The sequence below is a fragment of the Bombina bombina genome, chromosome 6 (genome assembly GCF_027579735.1).
Source record: "Bombina bombina isolate aBomBom1 chromosome 6, aBomBom1.pri, whole genome shotgun sequence".
In the NCBI taxonomy this organism is placed as follows: domain Eukaryota; kingdom Metazoa; phylum Chordata; class Amphibia; order Anura; family Bombinatoridae; genus Bombina; species Bombina bombina.
The window spans coordinates 904,198,653-904,225,819 of record NC_069504.1 but is presented as its reverse complement, the minus strand read 5'-3'; the positions used below and the strand labels follow the sequence as shown (position 1 = coordinate 904,225,819).

General features: G+C 39.2%; 1 protein-coding gene across 1 annotated transcript in view; it reads right to left on the bottom strand.

The window, feature by feature from the left end:
* The window catches only part of MEGF11 (multiple EGF like domains 11), a 1,076,815-nt gene that overhangs the window by 677,980 nt on the left and 371,668 nt on the right, over positions 1-27,167 (bottom strand). The window contains 1 exon segment of the mRNA XM_053718531.1: positions 20,058-20,150. Coding sequence (XP_053574506.1) covers positions 20,058-20,150 — 93 coding nt within the window.

Genomic DNA, 27,167 nt, shown 5'->3' with positions numbered 1-27,167 from the left:
TGTCGCCGCCACCTACATACATTTATTAACCCCTAATCAGCATTTAGGGCTAATAGATTAGGTGTAATTAGTTTGAATATTTGATCATTTCTTTTTTTATTTTGTGTAATTTAGTGTTTATTTTTTTTTGTAATTTAGTTAATTGTATTTAATTAATGTAATTTATTTAATTTTAGTGTAATGTTAGGTTTTACTGTAAGACAGGTTAGGTTTTATTTTACAGGTAAATTTGTATTTATTTTAGCTAGGTAGTTATTAAATAGTTAATAACTATTTACTAACTAGTCTACCAAGTTAAAATAAATACAAACTTAGCTGTGAAATAAAAATAAAACCTAAGATAGCTACAAGTAACTATTAGTTATATTGTAGCTAGCAAGTTTATTTTATAGGTAAGTATTTAGTTTTAAATAGGAGTTATTTAGTTAATTATAGTAATTTTTAATTAGATTTATTTTAATTATATTAAAGTTAGGGGTGTTAGGGTAAGGGTTAGATTTAGGGGTAGGTTAAGGGGTTAATATATTTATTTAGTGTTAGTGATGTGGGAGGCCAGAGGTTTAGGGGTTAATAAGTGTATGTAGGCGGCGTCGACGTTGGGGCAGCTGATTAAGGGTTAATAATATTTAACTAGTGTTTGTGATGCGGGAGTGCAGCGGTTTAGGGGTTAATATGTTTATTATAGTGGCGGCGATGTCCGGAGCGGCAGATTAGAGGTTAATCATTTTGTTTTAGTGTTTATGATGCGGGAGGGCCTCGGTTTAGGGGTTAATCGGTAGTTTATAGGTGTTAGTGTACTTTAGTTATGAGTTTTATGCTACAGCTTTGTAGCGTAAAACTCATAACTCCTGACTTTAGATGGCGGTACGAATCTTGTCAGTATGGGCTGTACCGCTCACTTTTTGGCCTCCCAGGCAAAACTCGTAATATTGGCGCTATGGAAGTCCCATTGAAAAATGACTTTTTGAAAGGAGCGGTAGTTACAATGCGTTACGGCCAAAAAGGTGTGCGGTACAACTATACCTACAAGACTTGTAATAGCAACGGTAGTGAACAAGCAGCGTTATTAGCCATAACGCAAAACTCGTAATCTAGCCGATAGTATACAGACACTTCTTCTGATTAAAATTCAAAATCTTTATTACCATATGTTAAAATTCGTAACAAAGCAGTCACATCTAGACATTACTTCTTTGTTACAGATTTTAACATGTGGCAATAAAAATGTGGATTTTATTCAGAAGAAGCACCAGTATACTTTGTTATTTGTTTCAAATGCTAATAAGCCTAGGACCATGTCAAGGTCTCTTTCTTCCTGTGTCCCTAACCTACAGCCACACAATGAGTGTCTTCAACCAAATACACTGAGATATAAACAAGGGTGACACAGGCCCTTTGTAATTTCGCTAGACAAATAAACAACACGTAAATGGACTACACTCTCAAACTGTGCTGGGTGCATATCATCGATATACGGTGATCAACCCCAATGTGTTTATTGGCTGTTACCTAAGTATTGTCTGGCACTTCAGACTTCCTGCTATTTGTTCCACATGCTGCCGATAAACCCTTTTTGGTGGTTAACATAGCATAAAACTCAACATTAAACTTTCATGGTTTATACCCTTGGTATCCTTTGTTGCAAAGCATCAATACCATACTGAGACCTAGCTGATGGTTGCTGGCTACACACACATATCTCTTGTCATTGGCTCACCAGATATATTCAGCTAGCTGCCAGGAGTACATTACTGCTCTGGAGCCCAAGCTGACATTAACCCTGTGTTTAACCTCTTTGCAGGGGTTAAAAATATTGTTATATGCTATTGACAGGTTAATAATAAAATACTCTGACACATAGAACATTTTCTTTTCTGCATTTTTATGTTTGTTTAATGGCACTCAACCTGAGTATCTCAAGTCTGATGCAACAGGAATAGTAACGAGTAACTCCTACCATGTTCTTTTTGGATGTAAAGGATCACAGTCACAAGGGAAAGAGACATGTGTCTCAAACAGCAGCGGCAGTCACGCAGCTGAGTCATGCAACTACCACGGTTAACCAGCCCTTTCCGCTCAAGACTGTGGCTCCTGAGAGGAACTTTAACTATGTGTTTAACCTCTTTGTTGGGGGGGTTAAGCAAATATAATTATATACTCAGTAGTGCTAAAAATACATGCTCTAATAAAGAGCATACATTTTTTTATACAATATTTGTTTATATCTGTCCCTGATTGGCCATAGCAAAGGAAGTAAGATAAGCAACATTCCGGAGGCTTTTCAAGGGTAGTTTCAAAGGCCTGCAACACAATGAATATTTTGCTACAAAATTACAGTTTTAAAGGCTTTTAAAACATTTGTTTTGCATGCAGATCTTTTGTAATGATGTGATTGAATCATGTAAGTCTCATAAATAAAAAATATTGTAAAAGTCCAACGCACTAATACCTGGATTTGCACAGATTTTTGTGTGTTGCACTTTCACAAGAATAAATCTGGCTTTGAAAAGTGCCGAATACTACTTGTAGCCCCCTTCTTCCTCATGCATGTGCTAACGAAATAGCTGAATGCACGTCTAGTGAAAATGTCCAAACCCAGTAACATTCTAAACAGGAATTTGTTAAATAAGAGCACAAGCTCCTTTACATCTGTCCTTGATTGGTCACATAAATTGCGACCAGGAACAAGGGTCTATACCTGAACTGCTTTAAATTTGCAAAACCTGCTTTTTAAACATTTCTTTTATTTACAGATATTTGCAATGAAGTGCTTAATTATTATATAGTAACTGTGCCAGAAATTCCATTATAATTAACATGCCAAACTTCCACAAATTATTTCCCATACATATGTTAATTATCATATAGTGTGTGCTGCAATTCATTTGCACAATTTTGTGCAAAAGATTTTAAGATGTATGCACATAATTGTGCTGTATGTGGGTACGCGTGTGGGCATTTCTTAAGCAGATAAATTCCATTTAAAGGGGCAGTAAACACCTTGAGAATTTTTTTTTTTATTATTATTATTGTATAGTAAAATAACTATGCATACATTTTAATAATTTATTGTTCCCTTATGAATATAATTTAGCTCTGAACTAGAAATGCCCACTGGAGACTCAACACCAACCCTCCTACATATTTTTCCCTAATTGGCTTCTGCAAATAACAACTGCGAATGAATGCATTACATACTAACATAATCACTGCGGCTAGCCTTGTCATCTGCAGACTCAAGCCTGGATTCGCTCCTCCAAAAAAGGCAAATGATGGGTGGAGTTTGGCTATTGAAAAAACAATTGCAGTAAACAAGAGGTTAATTTGTTTTAAAATGTTTAGACTTGGCTGATATTTTAATCTATAGCCAGACAAGTGATATCTTGTAATTACAAGGCGTTTAGTGTCCCTTTAATATTGCTTTCTGTTGAAATAGCATTTATACAGTTAGGGGTGTTACGCTTACTGACTTTAGATGACATCTAATGGTACCTACTTTACTTTCACTGGCTGTTTAGTTTGCAAGAGAGTTCTTGTAGTAATGTTAGTGAGTCACAGCATCTTGGTTTTCTGTTACACCAGAATTATACCCCTTGTGGAATTCTGAAGTTACTTATTTTGTTGTGTAATCAGTCCGCAGCTAGAGCTGTGCCATATTGCTTACCCCAGCATGTATATTTCCGATATCTTATCTCAGAAGTATTGATCAAGGCTGGAACCTAAATGAATGCGCATCTAAGCACAAGCATTCGAATATGCTGCATGCACACTAAATCCCTGCTGTGTAGAATCTGAAATGCTTTCAAAACCCCTTACAAAGGCATATGCTATATTAAATAAATAAAATATCCTAGACATTTAAATTTATATATTGGAAGAGGAACAATTTTAAGTTAATTTATGCTTTTAAATAGGCACTGCCTGACTCTATAATGCGCCTGCAATTTTAATTTATTTAATTATATTTTTATTAACTGTATGAAAATCAATGAGAACATTTAAAGCAGGAAAATGTGTTTCCAGTGTAGAACACAGGATGAATACATGATAAGAAATAACATAGAAGTGTGCTGCTTAAGAGGTAAGTGGATACTCTAGTCATTGTATCATTTGCTTGGTGTCATAATGAACTGCTGGAGAAGGAGATGCATTCACGGTATGTGATTATAAATGCTATCTAACTGTAAGGAAAGAGGCCAATTACTAAACATTTTCAGATGTCTAAGATTAAAGGGCTATAAGTATTTTTTGCTATCTATTCATAGCATATTTCTGAAATAAAACACTGTACTGAAAAAGATCTACCTGAAAAATAAAAGTTTGGGGGTCAATTCTAATCTAGTTGATCGTGTTTTTTGGCTCCCAATACACAATGCAAATGATAACACCATTCTCGTATTTAAAAAATACTGGATTAGATATAAAAAAAAGTCACCTCTACGATGCATGGACAGCATTGGTTTAGGCAATCACAACCCACCGACCACAATTTATTGACTAAATGTCGTCAACAAAGCAGACAAATCGAAATTAACAGCTAAAGGCAATTCAGAAATGTGCAACAGCCACAGGTCAATAGATTGCACACATCGGATAAATGATAATATTAAACACTGATCTGCGTATGTTTAACACAAAAAAGCAAATGGCTCCGCCCATGCCTGCAACAATGATGGCCCTTTTTGATGATGATCGAATTGTGCAAAATAAAACAACTGAACAAGTCATCTCCATCAATTAAATGTAAAAATACCAAGAAAACATTTCTGCAAGATACTGATAGAGACAGGAGACTATCAGGAGAGGAGACAATGCAGGACCGGCAGAATGAGCCTGTTCAGTTGGTGAGAGAATATAAATGTAACTGCCGTTGTAACCTGGAGCACAGGCAGATAAGTAAACAGCTCAGCAGTATAACCGAGCAGAGGCAGACAGGACTGTCTGATTTTAGCTGCTAACGTTGTCTCTGTGCTGCTTTTATGATTTTAGGAATGAAAACTTCTGTATCACAGTTCAGCTGTTCAGATTACATAGTTTACAGCCAGCATCAGACAGCCATGTCCAGTGACTCCCTTGTTGTAGGCAGCTAGTTAGGGAGTGTAGGAAAACCCTTAGCTCTGATAGAAGGGAATAATACGTACGTATACATATAACACTAGATACACAGCACAGTTTTACTTAGTTTCAGCAGATTTAGCTGCAAAATATGTCATTTGTATATTACAAAATGTATTTATGTAATGCTTGATTTTACTAGTACATTTTTGTTTTGGTGTAAACTGAAACCCCATAACCCCTTAACGACCGTGACGTACCCTGTACATTGCTGTTCCTCTAAGGGATTGTATGACTATACCACTAATGGCAAGACTGCGCTACGAGATCACGCTACTGAAAACGGCACCCCCATAGAAAGATCAGCGACGTACAGGCCATTAAACATTTTAGGGACAAATTATTAAGCTCTGAAAGGAGCTTGATGCCCGTTTCCGCACAAACCTTCTAAAGACCGCTGCTCCATTACTTGTCTGCCTGCTCTAAGCCCGGGAACAGAAATCTAGATCACGCTATTGAAAACGGCACCCCCATAGAAAGATCAGCGACGTACAGGCCATTAAACATTTTAGGGACAAATTATTAAGCTCTGAAAGGAGCTTGATGCCCGTTTCCGCACAAACCTTCTAAAGACCGCTGCTCCATTACTTGTCTGCCTGCTCTAAGCCCGGGAACAGAAATCTAGCCGATTGAATACAATTGGGTCGATTGACACCCCCTGCTAGTGGCCGCATTGCGCCAGCAGTTCACAAGAACTGCTGGTGCAATGATAAATGACGACAGCGTATGCTGTCTGCATTTATTGATGTGCAGCGGACATTATACGCTACATCATATCATGTCCGCTCGCACTATGATAAATTGGCCCCATAGAGATGGTAACATAAAATTATAAATCGTATATATAAAAAAAAAACTCTGCAATATGCTTTCATTAGTTATTTTGTCCCCTTTTCCTGTAATTCCATTCTGAAATTGTGAGCTTTTCAGTTCCTGTTAAAAATGGAAGTGCAGAACACTGTTATATTCCATACAGCCATTAGCTGCAGACTCTAGTGACCTATTTATAACTGTCTCTAATTGGTCACACAGAGAAGGTAACCTAAGTTACAACATGGCAGCTCCCATTGTTTTATAGACACTAAAACTTTACACTTATTTTGTCAATATTTAAACAGCTAATGAAACTTTAAAAACTACATATACATGTTATTCTCAGACTAATATTTTCTTTGAATGCGTCATTCTATCTAGCATTAATTTATTGTTTAACGTCCCTTTAAGGGGATAACCAGGTTTAATTATCCAAAGCGAAAAAATATGTTTTTATTGTTATTTATTGTTGTCTGCTTTCCCTTCAATTTAAATCTGAAATATTGCAGCTTTTACACTGCCAGGAGAAAGGCTAGAGTGATTTCAGAACCCTGACCCTTGTACATGCTACATCTTTACTGCTTTATAACTGCGAAAGCCAATTTATATGTTTTTAATTGGCATTTCAAGAGATATGTCCTTGAAGCGCAAAACAATGCAATTTTTCCTCACAACATTTTTTATAAAGTTTTAAAACTATTTTTGAAAAATGTATTTGCAGTAGATATTTTGCGATGTAGTGATTTATTTCTGATGCACATGGATTTGCTCTGGACAGCACTTGTCTATTGGTGGTGAATTTATCCACCAATCAGCAAGAACAACCCAGGTTGTTCACAAAAATGGGCATCTAAACTTACATTCTTGCTTTTCAAATAAAGATGAATGAAGAAAATTTGATAATAGGAGTTAATTAGAAAGTTGCATCTGAATCACGAAAAGAAAGATTTAAATGTAATATTCAAATTATGCAATATTCAAATTAGAAACATTTGAATTGATATATTTGTATCTATTATGTATCAATTTACTAAATTACCTACCGCATGAACTATTGAATGTTTGAATAGTATTTGTTATATCGAATTAGGGCTGGGCGATATGGGCAAAAATAAAATCGCAATTTTCTTATAAATTACTATAACACCTTCATTTTGGATTCTAAAGTTTATTTAACACTACAGAATCTTAATGTAAATGTTTCTCAATGTCCAATACACTCTTGGAGCATAAAAATACAAACCACAAAATAGTTAAAATAAAATTTGCTGCCTGTGATGTGATTAAATAGTAGCCACTAGCCAGTTATTAGGTCTTATGACACACAACATTGTCATGTTTTATTGGACAGTCATTCTAACAGTGGACAGTGGTATGATTAACAAATGAAGCAGTATAAGCCACATACACACACAATTATATATATATATATATATATATATATATATATATATATACACACACAGTATATATATACATATATATATATACATACCTACACACACACATATATATAATATACAATCACATACACAGTTGCACACAGATATATATATATATATATATATATATATATATATATATATAAAACATTGTAGATGCAGTTAAGTTAGCCCAGTAGCAGAGGGGACTGCAGTTTTAGCCTTTTTGGGAGCCGTGGGGTTAACTGCATCTGCTATATATTTGAGCCGTTTCTGAGAGGAGCAGGAGATTGTGTGAGAGGTTCCATAATGTTTATATACCCTAAGTTTCAGACTACAGACGTCCCTAGGGGGAAATATAAGTAAGTGGCTTTCTCTCCTGTTCATTCCTGCATGTGCTCTGCTTTAGACTTCTAGATTGATCGGCTGCTTATGAGAACAGAAAGTGAAAGTAAAAACAGCCATTTTACAAATGTGTGCTGAAAGCAACCACTAGATGGAGCTGGTTTGCAAGAAATCACAAACAAATTCAATATTCCAGCCACTTCTGAGGATTTTTTTATTTAGCAAAAAATCGCGAACTCTCGCGGTTTTAAAATCGCGGCGATTAATCGTGGTTTTAAGTCGCATATGTGATTAATTGTGCAGCCCTATATCGAATATTACATTCGAAATTTCGAATGTGGAAATTCGATCTAATTATGAACAAATTGAAAACCAAAAAATAACATTCGATTATCGAATTTTATTGGATTTTCATTCTTATCAACATTCGATTGTCCAAAACGAATGTCCACAGGACTATTTGTTCTACCAAACAAATAACACTTTCAGCACATTTGCCCATCCCGATAAAATACAAGGAGACAATATAATCATAGATATTATTATTTTATTCACTATACATCAGACATTTTTATGGGATTTTGTTCTAGGTTATAGGACTATTAAATACAGTAGAATTTCCTAATTAACAAGTGCATACTAAAAAGACAATACAATAGCTCTTACTCAGTTTATATGAGCAAAAGATTATTTTTTTTTAACAATTTAAAAATTTCCTTTGATTTCTGTATCATGTGACAGCCATCAGCCAATCACAATCACGTACGTTTACACTCTGAACTCTTGCACATACTGGTGCCTCAGAAAGTGTGCATAAAAATTGTGCAATTTGATCATAGAAATAAATGGGAAGGTTTCTTAAAACTGCCAAAATTAAGCACATGGAGGAGCGCTAAGCCAGCTAAGATAGCTAAAAAAGCTAAAGGACTATATAAGAGTTAAAATAATTTATTTAGAATACATTAAAAAAGTTAAAAAATATAAAAGCATAGTACCCCTTGGAGTTATAGGAAAGCTAATAGTTCCAATCAAAATAATGTGGCCAAAGTGTGCCCAATAGTAATAATGCCCAAAAAAGATGTGTGAATTGTGTCCAATGAAAAATATAAAACTGCAAAAATTAAAAATGGGTGTACACCAAAAATTGATAACATAATAAAATAATTGAAAAAGTGGAAATGTTATCCAAACGTGTGTGACAAAAAAGTGATGGTCTTTAAATAATAATCCTTCTAATGTTGATAATTCTCAGTGTGTAAACAAAGATCTTCTAAATAATGTGAGACAATCTCCTATAAGTGTGCATATTGTGCAATTTGATCATAGAAATAAATGGGAAGGTTTCTTAAAACTGCACATTCTATCTGAATCATGAAAGTTTAATTTTGAATTTAGTATCCCTTTAAATATAATTTTTAGCTGTAAAAAAGAACACAATTCATATACATTATTATTCTTTTACATTATATAATAGATAAAAGATACCCAGTGGTTCCAATGGAGTTTGAAAAATAAGTTTTAATGGTGTCAAAAGTTAAGAAAATATTTAGACCTATGAACTGTTCTCTGATAACTTTTCTTATTATTGTTAAAAATCTAAGCCTGTCAAGAACATTGCGAAATAAATATCAGTGACCAATAGTAAGGACATAAGACTAAGACTTTCAATAAAGACAGTTCTTGTGTCCCTTAAGCCCAATACCAACTTGGATGAATTCAAAATGCATTGCTTTTGTAACAATCTAAGGATCCGTCAGTGAATGAGGAAGAGAGATGCCCTTGAAAAACACAGAAAGTTCAAAGACTAAAAAAAAAAAAAATGATTCACAGCTAAGGATGAAAATTTCATTTAAAAACTGTTATTTATAATATAGACTGCTTGGTCTGTTCATATAGAAATATCTGAAGTTGTTTTTAAAAGTGTCTAAGTGTCCAGAAACGCTGACTGTAGTTCAGGCCGCGGTTTAGCTTCATATCTGGACAACTTAAAAGATCAACAGACTGCCCTTATCAAATTATTGTATCCTAAAACCCTCTGTTATCAAAGACTTGTGTTCCCTATTAGATAGAAAGAAGTGACAATACTTCTCCTCTATAGCATTTTATCTCCTATTCAATTCTATGTTGCATTCTACCACTCTCTCGTTGGATATATTTCTTTTATAATTCCATAATATCTATGAGGGGAGTTTACATGCGAATAACTCTTGTTGGTCTACATTCATTAAAAGGGACATAGAACTCAAATTTAAACTTTCATGGTTTAAATAGAATGTACAATTTTGAAAAAAAAAGTTCTAATTTATTTCTATTATAAAATTTACTTTGATCTCTTGGTATATTTTGTTGAAGAGCATACCTAGGCGTGTGTACATGTATAAACAGATTCAATACTGCTGCCATTTAGTGCTCCAGACTTGTGTGTGTACCCGAGCCTACCTAGTTATGCTTTGAAACCAATAGAACAAAAGTAAATTTAAATATAAAACAAAGTTTTTCAAATTGCTTACTCATAGTTTCATTTTAAGTTTCATGTCCCTTGTTGAAGCTCACTTCAACAGCAAGCTGCAAGATCATTCAGGTTTGATTATGAGATTTATTGAAGAAAAATGATACAACATAAACTCATTTACAGGAATTCTCTACATTTCTCACTGAGAAGGAGACAGTAGAATTAACTTTAGGCCCTGTAAACATAGTTCCCAATAATCAACAGCTTTAAAGTGTGAAAAATAGCTTTTTTACCCACAGTGCACATACTTGTGTTTGACGCTAAGTGACTTTGTAGTTTTTCAAGTAAAAAGGCAGCTTGTTCATGAGGTGTTGTTGCTATGGTGTTTTGTTTTCTTTGACGCATCAATCTTTTTCGCTTCTTGCTGCCAATCATTTGGTGCAAACCTTTTGCTGAGTTCGGCGCTATTTCATGACACGAGAAACACTTTTTCACCCATTGTTTGGATATAATTTTTGGGTGCACTGTTTGTGTTTATTTCTTTGTGATTTAACTTTTGGCCTGATTCTCGACAACTCTTACGGATTCTCCTTTTGTACGGACTTTGCCTGTGAGTTGCTGAACTCTGCCTGAAATTTCACCTGGGCCTTAGATTCTGATTTGGTAACTCCTATGCCCACAAGTTGACGACCTTTATCCTGCTTGGACCACATCTCTGGATCATTACTTCATCTTGTTCATCATGTCCTGGGTCTAATCCAGGGAGATGAGGCAGTGTTAATTAAGACACTTCTCAGCCACTGGGTCTTTACCCTGACAGACACAAACTCCTCAAAAGTGTGATATGAGGCCTTTAACTGTGATGGACTTTTTGAGGTTAGGAAGTGAATTTGAGAGCTGTACTGACAAGTTGTAGTTTGGAGAGTTTTTTGTGTGTGTTTATTTAACCTTGTTTTCATAATATAGCGTTAGGTTTACACACACATCGAGACACACACCCCTCATTTTTCTTTAATTAACACTCACATACATTTTTATTTTAACACAGCACATATACAGTATTTTGTTTATTTGATCCATTTTTCACCACACTCCCCTGTGACCCTTCCCTTTCCCTTTTAAACTTTCCTCTCCCTTTCTATATTTAGTTTTTTCATCACTTTTATTTTATTTTTTAGCCCTTAAATTGTTTTAATTTCTATACATGTTAACACCTTTATTTTGTGCCATACCATCTGCTTATGTTAGAAGTAATCTTTGGCCAAAGTTCAGAAGCTTTTAAGCGATAAATTGTACTGTGTAAACTTGGTGCAAATTATCATTGATGGGTTCCCATTGATGTTAATAGGAGCCGATAATACTAAACTGGTAAATCACTGATGTTTGCTAAGCACTCATTTTTTTAAAAAAAAGGTGCGTTCTTAATGATCAACAGTTGTTGAAAATTCATTGTCGACGAATATGTAGATGCAGTCTTATTATTTTGTATACCGTGAGTAGCAGTAATTTTCGGGAATGCAATATATTTCCATTTGTTTTATATATATATATTTTTTTTTTTAAAGGGACAAGATGTACAAAACATTTCTTTTGTCTTGCTATAGAATAACATATAAACCAAGTCTAAACATTTTTAAAAAATTATCTTGTTAACTGCAGCAAAACAACCACCACTTGCCTTATTTGAAGGAGCCAATCCAGACTAGCCACAGCCATAATGTTAGAATAAGGTGAATTGTTTTGCAATTTATTTGTTAAAGCCAATTTGGGAAATATATGTAACAGGGTTAGCCTTGAGTAGTCTGCAGAGTGCTTTTCCAGCTCTGAGAATTATAAAATCTACAATGATAAGAGCTAAAATACATAAAAGGGGGCAAAATAACGAATAATAATAATAAATACTGAAAAACAAATTTTATGCTTACCTGATAAATTGATCGCTTCTACGATACGACGAGTCCATGGATTCATCCTTACTTGTGGGATATTATACTCCTGCTAACAGGAAGTGGCAAAGAGCACCACAGAACAGCTGTCTATTTAGCTCCTCCCTTGACTCCACCCCCCAGTCATTCGACCGAAGGTATAGGAAGAAAAAGGAGAAACTAAAAAGGTGCAGAGGTGACTGAAGTTTGAAAACAAAAATATAATCTGTCTAAAATGACAGGGAGGGCCGTGGACTCGTCGTATCTTAGAAGAAATCAATTTATCAGGTAAGCATAAATTTCCTTTTCTTCTACTAGATACGACGAGTTTACGGATTCCTCCTTACTTGTGGGATACAATACCAAAGCAACAGGACACGGATGAACGGGAGGGACAAGACAGAAACCTAAACAGAAGGCACCACTGCTTGAAGAACTTTTCTCCCAAAAATAGCCTCAGAAGAAGCAAAAGTATCAAATTTGGAAAATTTGGAAAAAGTATGAAGGGAGGACCAAGTCGCAGCCTTACAAATCTGTTCAACAGAAGCATCGTTTTTAAAAGCCCATGTGGAAGCCACCGCTCTAGTAGAATGAGCTGTAATTTTTTCAGGAGGCTGCTGTCCAGCAGTCTTGTATGCCAAACGGATGATACTTTTCAGCCAAAAAGAAAGAGAAGTAGCCGTAGCTTTTTGACCCCTACGCTTTCCAGAATAAACAACAAAGAGAGAAGATGGTTGACGGAAATCCTTGGTCGCTTCTAAGTAAAACTTCAAGGCACGAACCACGTCCAAGTTATGTAACAGACGCTCCTTCTTAGAAGAAGGATTAGGACATAGAGAAGGAAGAACAATTTCCTGATTAATATTCTTATTTGAAACCACCTTAGGAAGGAATCCAGGTTTAGTACGCAAAATCACCTTATCAGAATGGAATATAAGATAATGCGAGTCGCATTGTAACGCAGAAAGCTCAGAAACTCTTCGAGCAGAAGAGATAGCAACTAAAAACAAAACTTTCCAAGATAAAAGCTTAATATCTATGGAATGCATGGGTTCAAACGGAACCCCTTGAAGAACATTTACAACTAAATTCAAACTCCATGGCGGAGCAACAGGTTTTAACACAGGCTTGATTCTGACTAAAGCCTGACAAAAAGACTGAAGGTCTGGGACATCCGCCAGACGCTTGTGTCGTAAAATTGACAAAGCAGAAATTTGTCCCTTTAAGGAACTAGCCGACAATCCCTTCTCCAATCCTTCTTGGAGAAAGGACAAAATCCTAGGAATCCTAACCCTACTCCATGAGTAGCCTTTGGTCACCAATAAAGATATTTACGCCATATCTTATAGTAAATTTTCCTAGTGACAGGCTTCCGAGCTTGAATCAATGACCGACTCAAAGAATCCCCGCTTAGATAAAATCAAGCGTTCAATCTCCAGGTAGTCAGCTGCAGAGAATTTAGATTTGGATGTTGGAACGGACCTTGAGTGAGAAGGTCCTGTCTCAGTGGCAGTTTCCATGGTGGCAGAGATGACATTTCCACTAGATCTGCATACCAAGTACTGCGTGGCCACGCAGGCGCTATCAAGATTACCAAAGCCCTCTCCTGTTTGATTCTGGCAATCAGACGAGGCAGGAGAGGAAAAGGAGGAAACACATAAACTAGGTTGAACGACAAAGGTACTGCTAGAGCATCTATCAGTACTGCTTGGGGATCCCTTGATCTGGACCCGTAACAAGGAAGTTTGGCATTCTGACGAGATGCCATCAGATCCAATTCCGGTGTGCCCCATTGACGCAAACACCTCCGGATGGAGCTCCCACTCTCCCAGATGAAAAGTCTGACGACTTAGAAAATCCGCTTCCCAGTTCTCTACTCCTGGGATATAGATTGCTGATAGATGGCTCGAGTGAGTCTCTGCCCATCGAATTATCTTGGAAACTTCCATCATTGCTAGAGTACTCTTTGTTCCCCCTTGATGATTGATATATGCTACAGTCGTGATATTGTCCGACTGAAATCTTATGAATTTGGCCGAGGCCAGCTGAGGCCACGCTTGAAGCGCGTTGAATATTGCCCTCAGTTCCAGAATATTGATTGGAAGTAGGGACTCCTCCTGAGTCCAAACACCCTGAGCCTTCAGGGAATTCCAGACTGCACCCCAGCCCAAGAGGCTGGCGTCCGTCGTCACTATGACCCATGCTGGTCTGCGGAAGCACATTCCCTGGGACAGATGATCCTGTGACAACCACCAATGAAGAGAGTCTCTGGTTTCTAGATCCAGATTTATCTGAGGAGATAAATCCGCATAATTCCCATTCCACTGTCTGAGCATTCACAGTTGCAGTGGTCTGAGATGTAAGTGAGCAAACGGAACAATGTCCATTGCCGCTATCATTAATCCAATTACCTCCACACACTGCGCCACTGATGGCCGAGGAGTGGACTGAAGTGTCCGGCAAGTAGTTAAGATCTTTGACTTTCTGACCTCCGTTAGAAATATTTTCATGTCTACCGAGTCTATCAGAGTTCCTAAGAATGGAACTCTTGTCAGTGGAACTAGTAAACTCTTTTGTATATTCACCTTCCACCCGTGAGTTCTTAGAAAAGCCAACATAATGTCCGTGTGAGATTTGGTTAGCTAGTAAGTTGATGCTTGAATCAAAATATTGTCCAGATAGGGCGTCACTGCTATGCCCCGCAGCCTTAGGACCGCCAGAAGGGACCCTAGCATCTTTGTGAAGATTCTGGGAGCTGTGGCCAACCCGAAAGGAAGGGCCACAAACTGGCACTGTTTGTCCAGGAAGGCGAACCTGAGAAACTGGTGATGATCTCTGTGGATAGGAATGTGAAGATACGCATCCTTTAAGTCCACGGTAGTCATACATTGACCTTCCTGGATCATTGGTAAAATAGTTTGAATGGTCTCCATCTTGAATGATGGGACTCTGAGAAATTTGTTTAGGCATTTGAGATCTAAAATCGGTCTGAGGGTTCACTCTTTTTTGGAAACCACGAACAGATTTGAGTAAAATCCCTGCCCCTGTTCTAGTTTTGGAACTGGACAGATTACACCCATGGTATATAGGTCTTTTACACAGCGTAAGAACGCCTCTTTTTGTCTGGTCTACAGACAAACGTGAAAGATGAAATCTCCCTCTTGGGAGCAAATCCTTGAATTCTAGTCGATACCCCTGGGTCACGATTTCTAATGCCCAGGGATCCTGAATGTCCCTTGCCCAAGCCTGAGCGAAGAGAAAGTCTGCCTCCTATTAGATCCGGTCCCATATCGGGGGCTGCTCCTTCATGCTGTCTTGGTAGCAGCATCGAGCTTCTTGGCCTGTTTACCTTTATTCCAAGTCTGGTTAGGTCTCTAGACTGACTTGGATTGTGCAAAATTCCCCTCCTGCTTTGTGGCGGAGGAGGAAGTAGAGGGTCCACCTTTAAAGTTTCGAAAAGGAGCGAAAATGATTTTGTTTAGCCCTCATTTTAACCGTCTTGTCCTGAGGAAGGGCATGGCCTTTACCTCCAGTAATGTCGGAAATGATCTCCTTCAGTCCAGGCCCGAATAGGGTCTTACCTTTGAAAGGAATAGCTAACAGCTTAGATTTTGATGACACATCAGCAGACCAAGACTTAAGCCATAACGCTCTACGCGCTAAAATGGCAAAGCCTGCATTCTTTGCCTCTAACTTAGCCATTTGAAAAGCGGCATCTGTAATAAAAGAATTAGCTAGCTTGAGAGCCTTAATTCTATCCAAAATATCATCTAATGGGGTCTCAACCTTAAGAGACTCCTCTAGAGCCTCAAACCAAAAGGCTGCTGCAGTAGTTATTGGAACAATGCACGCTATAGGTTGTAAAAGAAAACCCTGATGAATAAACAATTTCTTTAACAGACCCTCTAATTTTTTTATCCATAGGATCTTTGAAAGCACAACTGTCCTCAATAGGTATAGTTGTACGCTTAGCCAGAGTAGAAATAGCTCCCTCTACCTTAGGGACCGTCTGCCAGGAATCCCGAATGGTGTCAGATATGGGAAACATTTTCTTAAAAGTAGGAGGGGGAGAGAACTGAATGCCTGGTCTATCCCATTCCTTAGTAACAATGTCAGAAATCCTTCTAGGGACTGGAAAAACATTAGTGTAAGAAGGGACCTCTAGATATTTATCCATTTTACACAATTTCTCTGGTGGAATTACAATAGGGTCATAATCATCCAGAGTCGCTAAAACCTCCCAGAGTAACAAACGGAGGTGTTCAAGCTTAAATTTAAAGGCCGTCACATCTGAGTCTGTTAGAGGGAACATCTTTCCTGAGTCTGAAAGCTCTCCCTCAGACAGTAAATCCCCCACCCCCAATTCAGAACACTGTGAGGGTACATCGGAGATGGCCAATAAAGCGTCAGAGGGCTCAGCATTTACTCTAACACCTGACCTACTGCACTTACCCTGTAAACCTGGCAGTTTAGACAATACCTCTGTAAGGGTAGTAGACATTACTGCAGCCATATACTGCAGGGTAAAAGAATTAGACGCACTAGAAGTACTTGGCGTCGCTTGAGCGGGCGTTAAAGGTAGTGACACTTGGGGAGAATTAGATGGCATATCCTGATTCTCTTCAGACTGAGAATAATCCTGAGACATACTTTTATCAGCTAAAATATGTTCCTTGCAATGTAAGGCCCTTTCAGTACATGAGGGACACATTTTAAGTGGGGGTTCCACCATGGCTTCTAAACACATAGAGCTTTCCTCAATGTCAGACATGTTGAACAGGCTAGTAATTACCACAAAAAGACTTGAAAACACTTTATTTAATGGAAAAAAAAAAAACAATCTGAAAAAACGGTACTGCGCCTTTAAGAGAAAAAAAGCATACAATTTTTCCAAAACTGCTTTAGAAGGTTTTAACACTCACAATTTTATCATATAAGTATCTAATCTGGCAGCCTAAGATTGCACCACAAGTAAGGGACTATTAACCCTATCAGCAAAAACGTTACCCAAAAAAACGTTATGAGAATAAACTATCAACCCCCTGCACCTCCTGTGGCGCCTACCTGCCCTCTGGGGTCTGAGAATTATACTCTCACTTCGATAAGGCTATCTCTTCAGTTGAGGCCCACTGGAGCTGGAGCTTGCTGTCTCTATGTGAAATACAACTGCGCATCTAAGGCGCAAAATTAGGCCCCGCCCATCATACACAATGTCTCAACCTAGTGAAAAAAACAAAACGCTGTAAAGCGTTATAGGAACTAGCCATGTGGGTTTCCATATACCCAGTACAATTTGTCAGCCATGTGAAACCCTCCAGTGCCATCAAACACACAAACGTTAGTATCAGAAAAAAACATTATAACAGGTCCCAGTAACATCCCTTCATTGCCTGTAGGATTTGTCAGCCGGTTCTGAAATACCACAGTCTCTTCAGAAAAAATTACTGAACATACCTCAATGCTTGTAGCATAAAGACCATTCCCCCCCACTGAAGCTTCTCAAGTACTCCTCAGCCATTCTGTGGGAACTCCTCTGGATCTTAGTGACAACTGCTAAGATCATCAACCTCCAGGCAGAAATCTTCTATCCAAATGCTGCCTGAGGAAAAATAGCACTCACCGGTACCATTTAAAAATAAAAAAGTCTTGCTTGAAGAAAATAAAAACTATCATTTTATCACCTCTTTCACTTTACCTCTTCCTATTACTTAGTGTAGGCAAAGAGAATGACTGGGGGGTGGAGTCAAGGGAGGAGCTATATAGACAGCTCTGCTGTGGTGCTCTTTGCCACTTCCTGTTAGCAGGAGGATAATATCCCACAAGTAAGGATGAATCCGTGGACTCGTCGTATCTAGTAGAAGAAATATATTTTACTATGTATAACTAAACATTTGATGAGGTGTTTACTGTCTCTTTAACAAGTTTTACAAAATGTAAGAAAAAAAAAACAAAAAAAAATAAAAAATACAAATAAAAATAATGCGCAGAACAATTTAAAGAATAAAAACAATGATTTAAAATGGTATAATCAATAAAAATGTCCCGCCTGATATTATTTATAAATTAATCACTTAAAAAGGAACAGGAAAAGTCGAAATTAAACTTTCATGATTCAGATGCAGCATGCAATTTTATGTAACTTTCTAATTCACTTATTACCAAATTTGTTTTGTTCTCTTGGTATTCTTTGTTGAAGACTAAACCTAGGTAGGCTGACAGGAGCTTAGGAGTGTGAACTTGACTAGAGCAGTGTGAGTGTTTGTAACTACATGTATAACATGGCTACAAACACTGTTGACAGATGGCTTAAAACACGTGCACGCTCCTGAGCTCACCCAGGATTATTTTCAACAAAGGATACAAAGAGAACTAAGAAAAATTGATAATAGAAGTAAATTAGAAAGTTGTTTAAAATGTTATGCTCTATCCAATCCATTTACAATTAATTTAAACTTCACTGTCCAAAACACATAACAAACATACAAAGTTAAAAGGGAAAGAACAAATGGGTATATTAAACTACGTCACCCTTGTAAGATGTTTCTACCTCTCATTCTAACATCATCCTAAATCAGGAATGCTTCACATGAACATATGTTTACAATACTTGATTCATCCCGTATAGACTTCAACAAATCGTAACTATGAACTTGAGAATTCATTGGATAATGATACCTTTTCCAGCAATAAAGTACTGGAAATCTGAATTACCCAATCTGTCAGGGTAAGAATATTACTTTGTTTCCATAGTGTTGAGATAGATTTAAAAAATATCAACTTTCGATGTTTATTTATCTACTTATTTTTGTATTTAGAAGAGAATTTTAAAAAAAAAATTATACAATATTTTTGTTTTTCGAAAATGTTTATTCTTTTGCTGAAATAAAACAGCCTTTTTATTTTGCATGTCTATGGAGGCTTGTTCCTCTTAACCAATAGGGCGTGTGGACTAGTTCTTCTCAGCCAATAAGAAAGTACTTTTGAGCACCAATTGTACATAAGCATAAACATCCTGTTAGTTGAACATCAATTTAAATAATTACTAATCAAACTGTTTTATGCAAAAAAAATTGCAAAAAATATACATGGTAGGAGATTTCTAACTTAAAGGGACATGAAATCCCAAAATTGTCCTAAATGATTCAGATAGAGAATACAATTTTAAACAACATTCTAATTTACTTCTATCATCTAATTTGCTTCATTCATTTCATTCATTTAGATATCCTTTGTTGAAGAAATAGCCTATTTAGATATGCTTTTCAACAAAGGAAATCGAGAGAATGAAGCAAATTAGATAATAGAAGTAAATTGGAAAGTTGTTTCAAATTGCATGTTCTTACTAAATTATGAAAGAAAATATTTGGGTTTCATGTCCCTTTTAAATGTGCCTTTAATTTGTCAGTGCAGATCTCAGAATCACTGATCGTCAGCTAAATATGCTTTAATTTTCATAGTAATATTTTTATATATAATATTTTGTATGGCTATGTACGATAACATTAAACTATCTCTTAGTTTTTTTATATATACATATTATTAGAGAAAACGAGTTTAGAGTAAGTTTGGATATTATTTTGGCAACAAAGGCTTTGGGGTAGATTTAACCAGCAGCGGATGCTGCTTTCTACGACCGAAGTTTCAGGTTCCCCGGAAACTTAAGTTAAAAAGCAGTGGTCGTAACTTAACTTGTCCGCCACCGATCCAGATGATTGACACCCCCTGCTAGTGGAGGATTGGTTGCAAATGTTCTGGGGGGCGGAATGTCCGCCCGGCATTTAATAATGTGACCCCTTAGACTCTATTGCATAGCTCTTTCCTTTATTAAAACGAACAACAACAAGTAAATATCAAGTGTGTCATCTACATCTTTAGCATTTTATAATTCCACGGCATGATTAAAGTTACCTAGTTACATATTATTGTTGCTTAAAACCTGAACAAGAACACAGGTAAAATGTGAGTGTCAGTGCCCTCTGTACTCACCACTCGAGCAGTCTGCACCTCCCCAGCCAGGTTCACAGTGACAGGTGTCAGGCGACACGCACCGGCCATGTACACATTCCTCTGTGCAGAGTGCTGAAAAATACAAAACAATTTTTTTTTTTAAATATTCTCCATTAGATGGAAAAAATGCAAAGATATAATCATTGCCTCTCATGTTCCTAACATAAATTATGACCAAAAGCAAAATGTACCATCCTTGCAGGAGGACAGGTTTGCAAGTAGTAGCCTGTTCGCCTGCAATCGCCACTTGTGATGTTGCATCGCACAGAGAAATTTAACATTGCACATGAGGTTTCTTGTGCAATGCCACTTCTTGTTCTGGTGCAACCAATTGTGCTAGAGCAGGGCATGTCAATCACCTTGAACAAACAAGTGTTGGGGTGATTGATCTTACCACTTCTGAGGTGGCAGAGAGAGAAAAAGAAACAGTTTCTGCTTCTTAAATATGTGGCAGCGGGCACGCATATGCGAACCTGCTCCACAGAGCCAGACAAGCTGAAAATGCAGCTTCATAAATCCAGCCCCAAAGTACATAGTAACAGATATTCATGTATGTTTGTGTGTGTATATAAGGCCACTGGTTTTTAGCCATAGTCACAATGGCTAAAGACCAATGGGTCTAGTGAGTGTAAGTCGTACAGCATCAGTAAACACCTTGAGATTTTAATATACTATGTTTAGTTATGTGTAATATAACAACTTTTCAATAAACTTTCATTACTTATTTTGCGCCACTGTCATGTAATTAAGCTCAGAAAATAGCAGAATTTCTCATTCTCAGGGGTCGATTTATCAACGGCCTTCAGGCTTACCGGAAACAGCAGTTATGACTGGTCTGCCTGCTCTGAGGCTGCAGGCATCAATCCGCACAATCTCATATGATCGGGCTAATTGACACCCCCTTGCTAACGGTAAAGCAGTCCAAGGGCAAACCACTAGAATGATTAGGCAGGCAGGATTTGGCAACGATAAAAGCAGTCCAAGGGCAAACCACCAGAATAGTCAGGCAGGCAGAGTTTGGCAACAGAGAGGCAATTCAGAATAATTGGGGTTAATTGGCAGAGTAGACAGGCAAGCAGAGTTCAGCAGCAGAGTATCAGTCCAGCAATTTAGGGGTTAAACAGGTAGAGTAGTCAGACAAGCAGAGTTCAGCAGCAGTATATCATTCCAGCAATTCAGGGGTATAACAGGCAGAGTAGTCAAACAGGCAGGGTTCAAACACAATAAGGCAATACAGTAGTAACAATCTATCATACCCAGGAGCACACAAAGTAACACCTATACTTGGGCAGTGATAGATCGTTTAAATATGCTTACATAGGTGCAGGATTCGTGCCACAGACGTCCGGACCGGCATCAGTGAGAGAGGGGCTTGCCGCGATGACGTCAGTGCCGCATGCATCCGGACCCGACACAGCCCCTGGCAACGAGCAGGGAAGGAGACGCCGCGCCCCTAGCAACAGCTAGAGTGGCGAGGCGTGACACAAAGAAGTTGAAGAAACTTTCTGCCCCTTGCACTTCCCTGCATACACCACAAAAAGAAAAGTAGATTGTCTGAAATCCTTTGTAGCCTGAAGATAAAACTTCAAGGCTCGAACCACGTCCAAATTATGAAGTAACCTCTCCTTAGGAGAAGAGGGGTTAGGACACAAAGAAGGAACTACTATTTCCTGATTAATGTTATGGTTAGACATAAATTTGGGAAGAAATCCCAAACCAGTGCGAAGAACAGTCTTATCAGCGTCAAAGACCAAATAAGGATGCTCAAATTGCAAGGCCCCCAGCTCAGAGACTCTGTGAGCCGATGCAATAGCCAACAGAAAGAGAACTTTCCAGGAAAGAATCTTAATGTCAATAGAGTGCATAGGTTCAAACGGAACCCTCTGCAACACCCTCAGAACCAAGTTCAAGCTCCAAGGAGGAGCGCACTGTCTAAAAACAGGCCTGATTCTAGACAGGGCCTGAACAAAAGACTGAATATCCGGAAGCTCAGCAAGGCTCTTGTGCAACAAAACAGATAATGCCAAAATCTGTCCCTTCAAGGAACTGGCGGCAAGCCCCTACTCCAGTCTATTCTGGAGAAAGGACAGAATCCTGGATACCTTAACCTTGTGCCAAGGATATCCATGCTTCTCACACCAGGACAAGTAAGTCCTCCACACCTTATGATAGATGCGACGAGTGACCGGCTTCATGGCCTGAACGAGAGTATCAATCACTCTCTCAGAAAACCCTCTCCTGGCCAAGACTAAGCATTTAATCTCCACGCAGTCAGCCTCAAAGAATCTAGATTTTGATGTAAAAAAGGGAACCTATATCAAACAGGGTAACCTCCATGGAGGAGAAGATGACCTACCCACCAGATCCGCAAACCCCGTCCTCTGCGGCCATGAGAGAGCAATCAGAATAGCCAAAGCTTGCTCCTGCTTGATGCGGGCCACTACACGAGGTAGAAGTGGCAACGGTGGAAAAATGTAAACTAGGTTGAACCCCCAAGGCAATGCTAAGGCATCTATCAGCTCTGCCTGGGGATCCCTGGACTGTGACCCATATCTGGGTAGCTTGCAATTGAGTCTGGATGAAATGAGATCTATCTCCGGTGTCCCCAATCTGTGAAAAATCTCTGCAAACACCTTGGGATGCAGAGACCATTCCCCCAGATGGAAGGATTGCCTGCTGAGAAAATCCGCTTCCCAGTTGTCCACACCTGGAATGTGGATTGCTGAGAGCGAACAGCTGTAGGACTCTGCCCATTCCAATATCCGTGAAACCTCCCTCATTGCTAGGGAGCTTCTTGTCTCCCCCGATGGTTGATGTAAGCCACGAGGTAATGTTGTCTGTCTGGAACCTGATGAAGCTGAATGATCCCAGAGGTGGCCACGCCTTCAGAGCATTGTAGATTGCTCGAAGTTCCAGAATATTGATCAGGAGGAGAGACTCCTCTCGAGAACACTTTCCCTGAGCCATCCTGGCACCCCAAACAGCTCCCCATCCTGCCAGAATTGCGTCCATGGTCACAATCTCCCAGGAAGGTGTCAAGAAGGATGTCCTTTGAGACAGTTGTTCCGGACGGATCCACCAAGAGAGGGAATCCCTTGTCCGATCGTCCAGAGAAATCTGTTGGGATAGGTCTGTATGATCGCCATTCCACTGTCTCAACATGCACAACTGAAGAGGTCTTAGATGGAACCTGGCGAATGGAATGACATCGATGCTGGACACTATGAGCCCGATCACCTTCATACTCTGAGCCACTGAGGGACTGGAGGAGGACTGAAGGGCAAGACAGGTGGACGCAATCTTCCTGTGTCGCTTATCTGTGAGAATTATCCTTATGGATATAGAATCTATTATCGTTCCCAGGAACTCCACCCTTTTGCTGGGAATCACGGAGCTCTTTCCTGAGTTTATCTTCCAACCGCGAGATTGAAGCAAAAGAAGAAGGACCCTCGAGTGATCCTCTGCAAGACTGAACGACGGCGTCTGGACTAGGTTGTCATCCAGATAGGGCGCAACAGCAATGCTTCTAGATCTGGCTACTGTAAGTAGCGCCCCCAGAACCTTTGTGAAGACTCTCGGGCTGTCACCAGACTGAAGGGAAGGGCCACAAACTGTAAATGTTAGCCCAAAAACGCAAATCTCAGGAACCTGAAGTAATCCCTGTGGATTGGCACATGAAGGTAGGCATCCTTCAAATCTATTGTTGTGATGAACTGCCCCTCTTCAACTAGGGAAATAATAGATTTGATTGTTTCCATTTTGAATGATTGAACAGCCAGAAACTTGTTTAAACATTTTAGGTTTAGAATCGGGCAGAACGTGCCCTCCTTCTTTAGGACCACGAAAAGGTTTGAATAGTACCCTAAACCCCTTTCTGCTGGGGGTACTGGTTTAATAACTCAGAGAAGACAGATCCCTCAAACGTTCTAGGAAGGTGCCTCTCTTTTCTGGTCTGGAAGACAGATTTGGCAGGAGGAATCTGCCCCTGGGCGGATGAGATCTGAACCCTATCCTGTATCCCTGGGCTATAACCTCCAGAACCCAAGGGTCCTGAAGTCCTGCAACCAGGCCTCTGAGAAGAGAGATAATCTGCCCCCTACTTGGTTCGGTGACCGGCAGGGGCCGTCCATTCATGCCGACTTTGTGTCGGTGGGCTTCTTGTTCTGCTTGGACTTATTCCAAGACTAAGCTGGCTTCCAAATGCCCTTGGACTGATCCGATTTTGCGGCGGGCTGCTGGCGTAGCGCCATGTCTGCACGAAAGGGATGAAAAGTAAATCCCTTAGGCTTAGCCTTCTTATCCTGCGGTAGGAAAGCGCCCTTGCCTCCCATAACCGTGGATATGATCGAGTCCAATCCTGGACCGAACAGGATCTTTCCCTGAAATGGAAGGGATAGCAGTCTAGACTTAGAGGCCATGTCCGCAGACAACGACTTTAGCCACAGAGCCCTGCGGGCTAGTACGGAAAAACCTGATACCTTAGCATTCAGGCGAATAATTTGCATATTGGCATCACAAATAAAATAATTAGTGACCCTCAAGGCCTTAATTTTATCCTGTATCTCGTCGAGGGGAGTCTTCCTCTCAACCATGTCCGACAGAGACTCACACGAATATGTCGCAGCTCCAGCTACCGCCGCTGCCAGCTGAAAAACAAACCCAGTGTGTTGAAACATTTTTCTTAACATGTTTTCTAACTTTTTATCCATGGGCTCTTTAAACGACGAACTATCCTCAAGAGGAATCGTTGTCTGCTTTGCGAGCGTAGAGATAGCACCTTCCACCTTAGGGTCAGTCCCCCACAGCTCGAGCTGAGTGTCCGGGACTGGGAACAGCTTTTTAAAAGAAGTAGAAGGGTAAAAGGAAGAACCTAATCTCTCTGATTCATTCTTAATAATGTTAGACATCTTAACAGGAACTGTGAAGTTCTGAGGCAATCGAAGGTTCCGCCGGTAGTTTCGGTCCCGGAACCTCGAGAGTAGCAAGAACTTGCTTCAGCAAAAAGCACAACTTTTCCACCCTAAACCTAAAGTCAGGCTCCTCCGCAGTCGGAGCTTTAGATAACAGACTCTGACCCAAAAGGAACGTCCTCCAAAGAGTCGGAGTCGTCCTCATCAGTGGATAATCTTTCCGAAATATCCATTGGAGTATATGACCCCTGGGTCGGATCGCCATATTTAACCTTACGCTTGCGTTTAGCAGAACGTGGTAAGGCACTAATCACCTTAGACACCGCCATTTGCAGTTGATCCGCAAAATCTGGCGGCCAACGGATCTCTCGAGTAGGCGAAATGGTCGTGCCCTCAGGCGCACCATGTGTAATCAGAGATGAATGTAGGGAGCGCACCTCACGGACGGGGAACCCTCAGAAGTGGACGGCTCAGTAGTACTAGACATCCAATTCTTTCTAGATGTCGAAAATTTATCAAGGACTGTGGAACATAGTTGAGCAGGCGGATCTATCAGAACCTCCTTGCAATAAACACAGGTATGAGACTTTGTTAAAGAGGGAGTACCCTCTAACGCGTCAGTGTCCTCCATAGCTTGCGCCTTTAATACGGACTAGATATAATATATATAAAAATGGCACCTTTATAACCTCCAATGGCCGGGGCACTCACCACCTCCTATGACCCAGGCAACAGAAACAGAATTTATGTTTACCTGATAAATTACTTTCTCCAACGGTGTGTCCGGTCCCCAGTCATTCGACCGACGTAAAGGAGGAATATTTGCATAGGAGAAATCATATGATACCGTGGTGACTGTAGTTAAAGAAAATAAATCATCAGACCTGATTAAAAAAACAGGGCGGGCCGTGGACCGGACACACCGTTGGAGAAAGTAATTTATCAGGTAAACATAAATTCTGTTTTCTCCAACATAGGTGTGTCCGGTCCACGGCGTCATCCTTACTTGTGGGAACCAATACCAAAGCTTTAGGACACGGATGATGGGAGGGAGCAAATCAGGTCACCTAGATGGAAGGCACCACGGTTTGCAAAACCTTTCTCCCAAAAATAGCCTCAGAAGAAGCAAAAGTATCAAATTTGTAAAATTTGGTAAAAGTGTGCAGTGAAGACCAAGTCGCTGCCTTACATATCTGATCAACAGAAGCCTCGTTCTTAAAGGCCCATGTGGAAGCCACGGCCCTAGTGGAATGAGCTGTGATTCTTTCAGGAGGCTGCCGTCCGGCAGTCTCATAAGCCAATCTGATGATGCTTTTAAGCCAAAAAGATAGAGAGGTAGAAGTTGCTTTTTGACCTCTCCTTTTACCAGAATAAACAACAAACAAGGAAGATGTTTGTCTGAAATCCTTTGTAGCATCTAAATAGAATTTTAGAGCACGGACAACGTCCAAATTGTGTAACAAACGTTCCTTCTATGAAACTGGATTCGGACACAAAGAAGGTACAACTATCTCCTGGTTAATATTTTTGTTGGAAACAACCTTCGGAAGAAAACCAGGCTCAGTACGTAAAACCACCTTATCTGCATGGACCAGATAGGGCGGAGAACACTGCAGAGCAGATAACTCAGAAACTCTTCTAGCTTTCCAAGATAATAACTTAATATCTACGGAATGTAAGGGTTCAAACGGAACCCCTTGAAGAACTGAAAGAACTAGATTAAGACTCCAGGGAAGAGTCAAAGGTCTGTAAACAGGCTTGATTCTAACCAGAGCCTGAACAAACGCTTAAACGTCTGGCACAGCTGCCAGCCTTTTGTGAAGTAAAACAGATAAAGCAGAGATCTGTCCCTTCAGAGAACTCGCAGAAAATCCTTTCTCCAAACCTTCTTGTAGAAAGGAAAGAATCTTAGGAATTTTTATCTTGTTCCATGGGAATCCTTTAGATTCACACCAACAGATATATTTTTTCCATATATTATGGTAAATTTTTCTAGTTACAGGCTTTCTAGCCTGAATAAGAGTATCTATCACAGAATCTGAAAACCCACGTTTTGATAAAATCAAGCGTTCAAACTCCAAGCAGTCAGTTGGAGGAAAACCAGATTCGGATGTTCGAATGGACCCTGAATAAGAAGGTCCTGTCTCAAAGGTAGCTTCCATGGTGGAGCCGATGACAC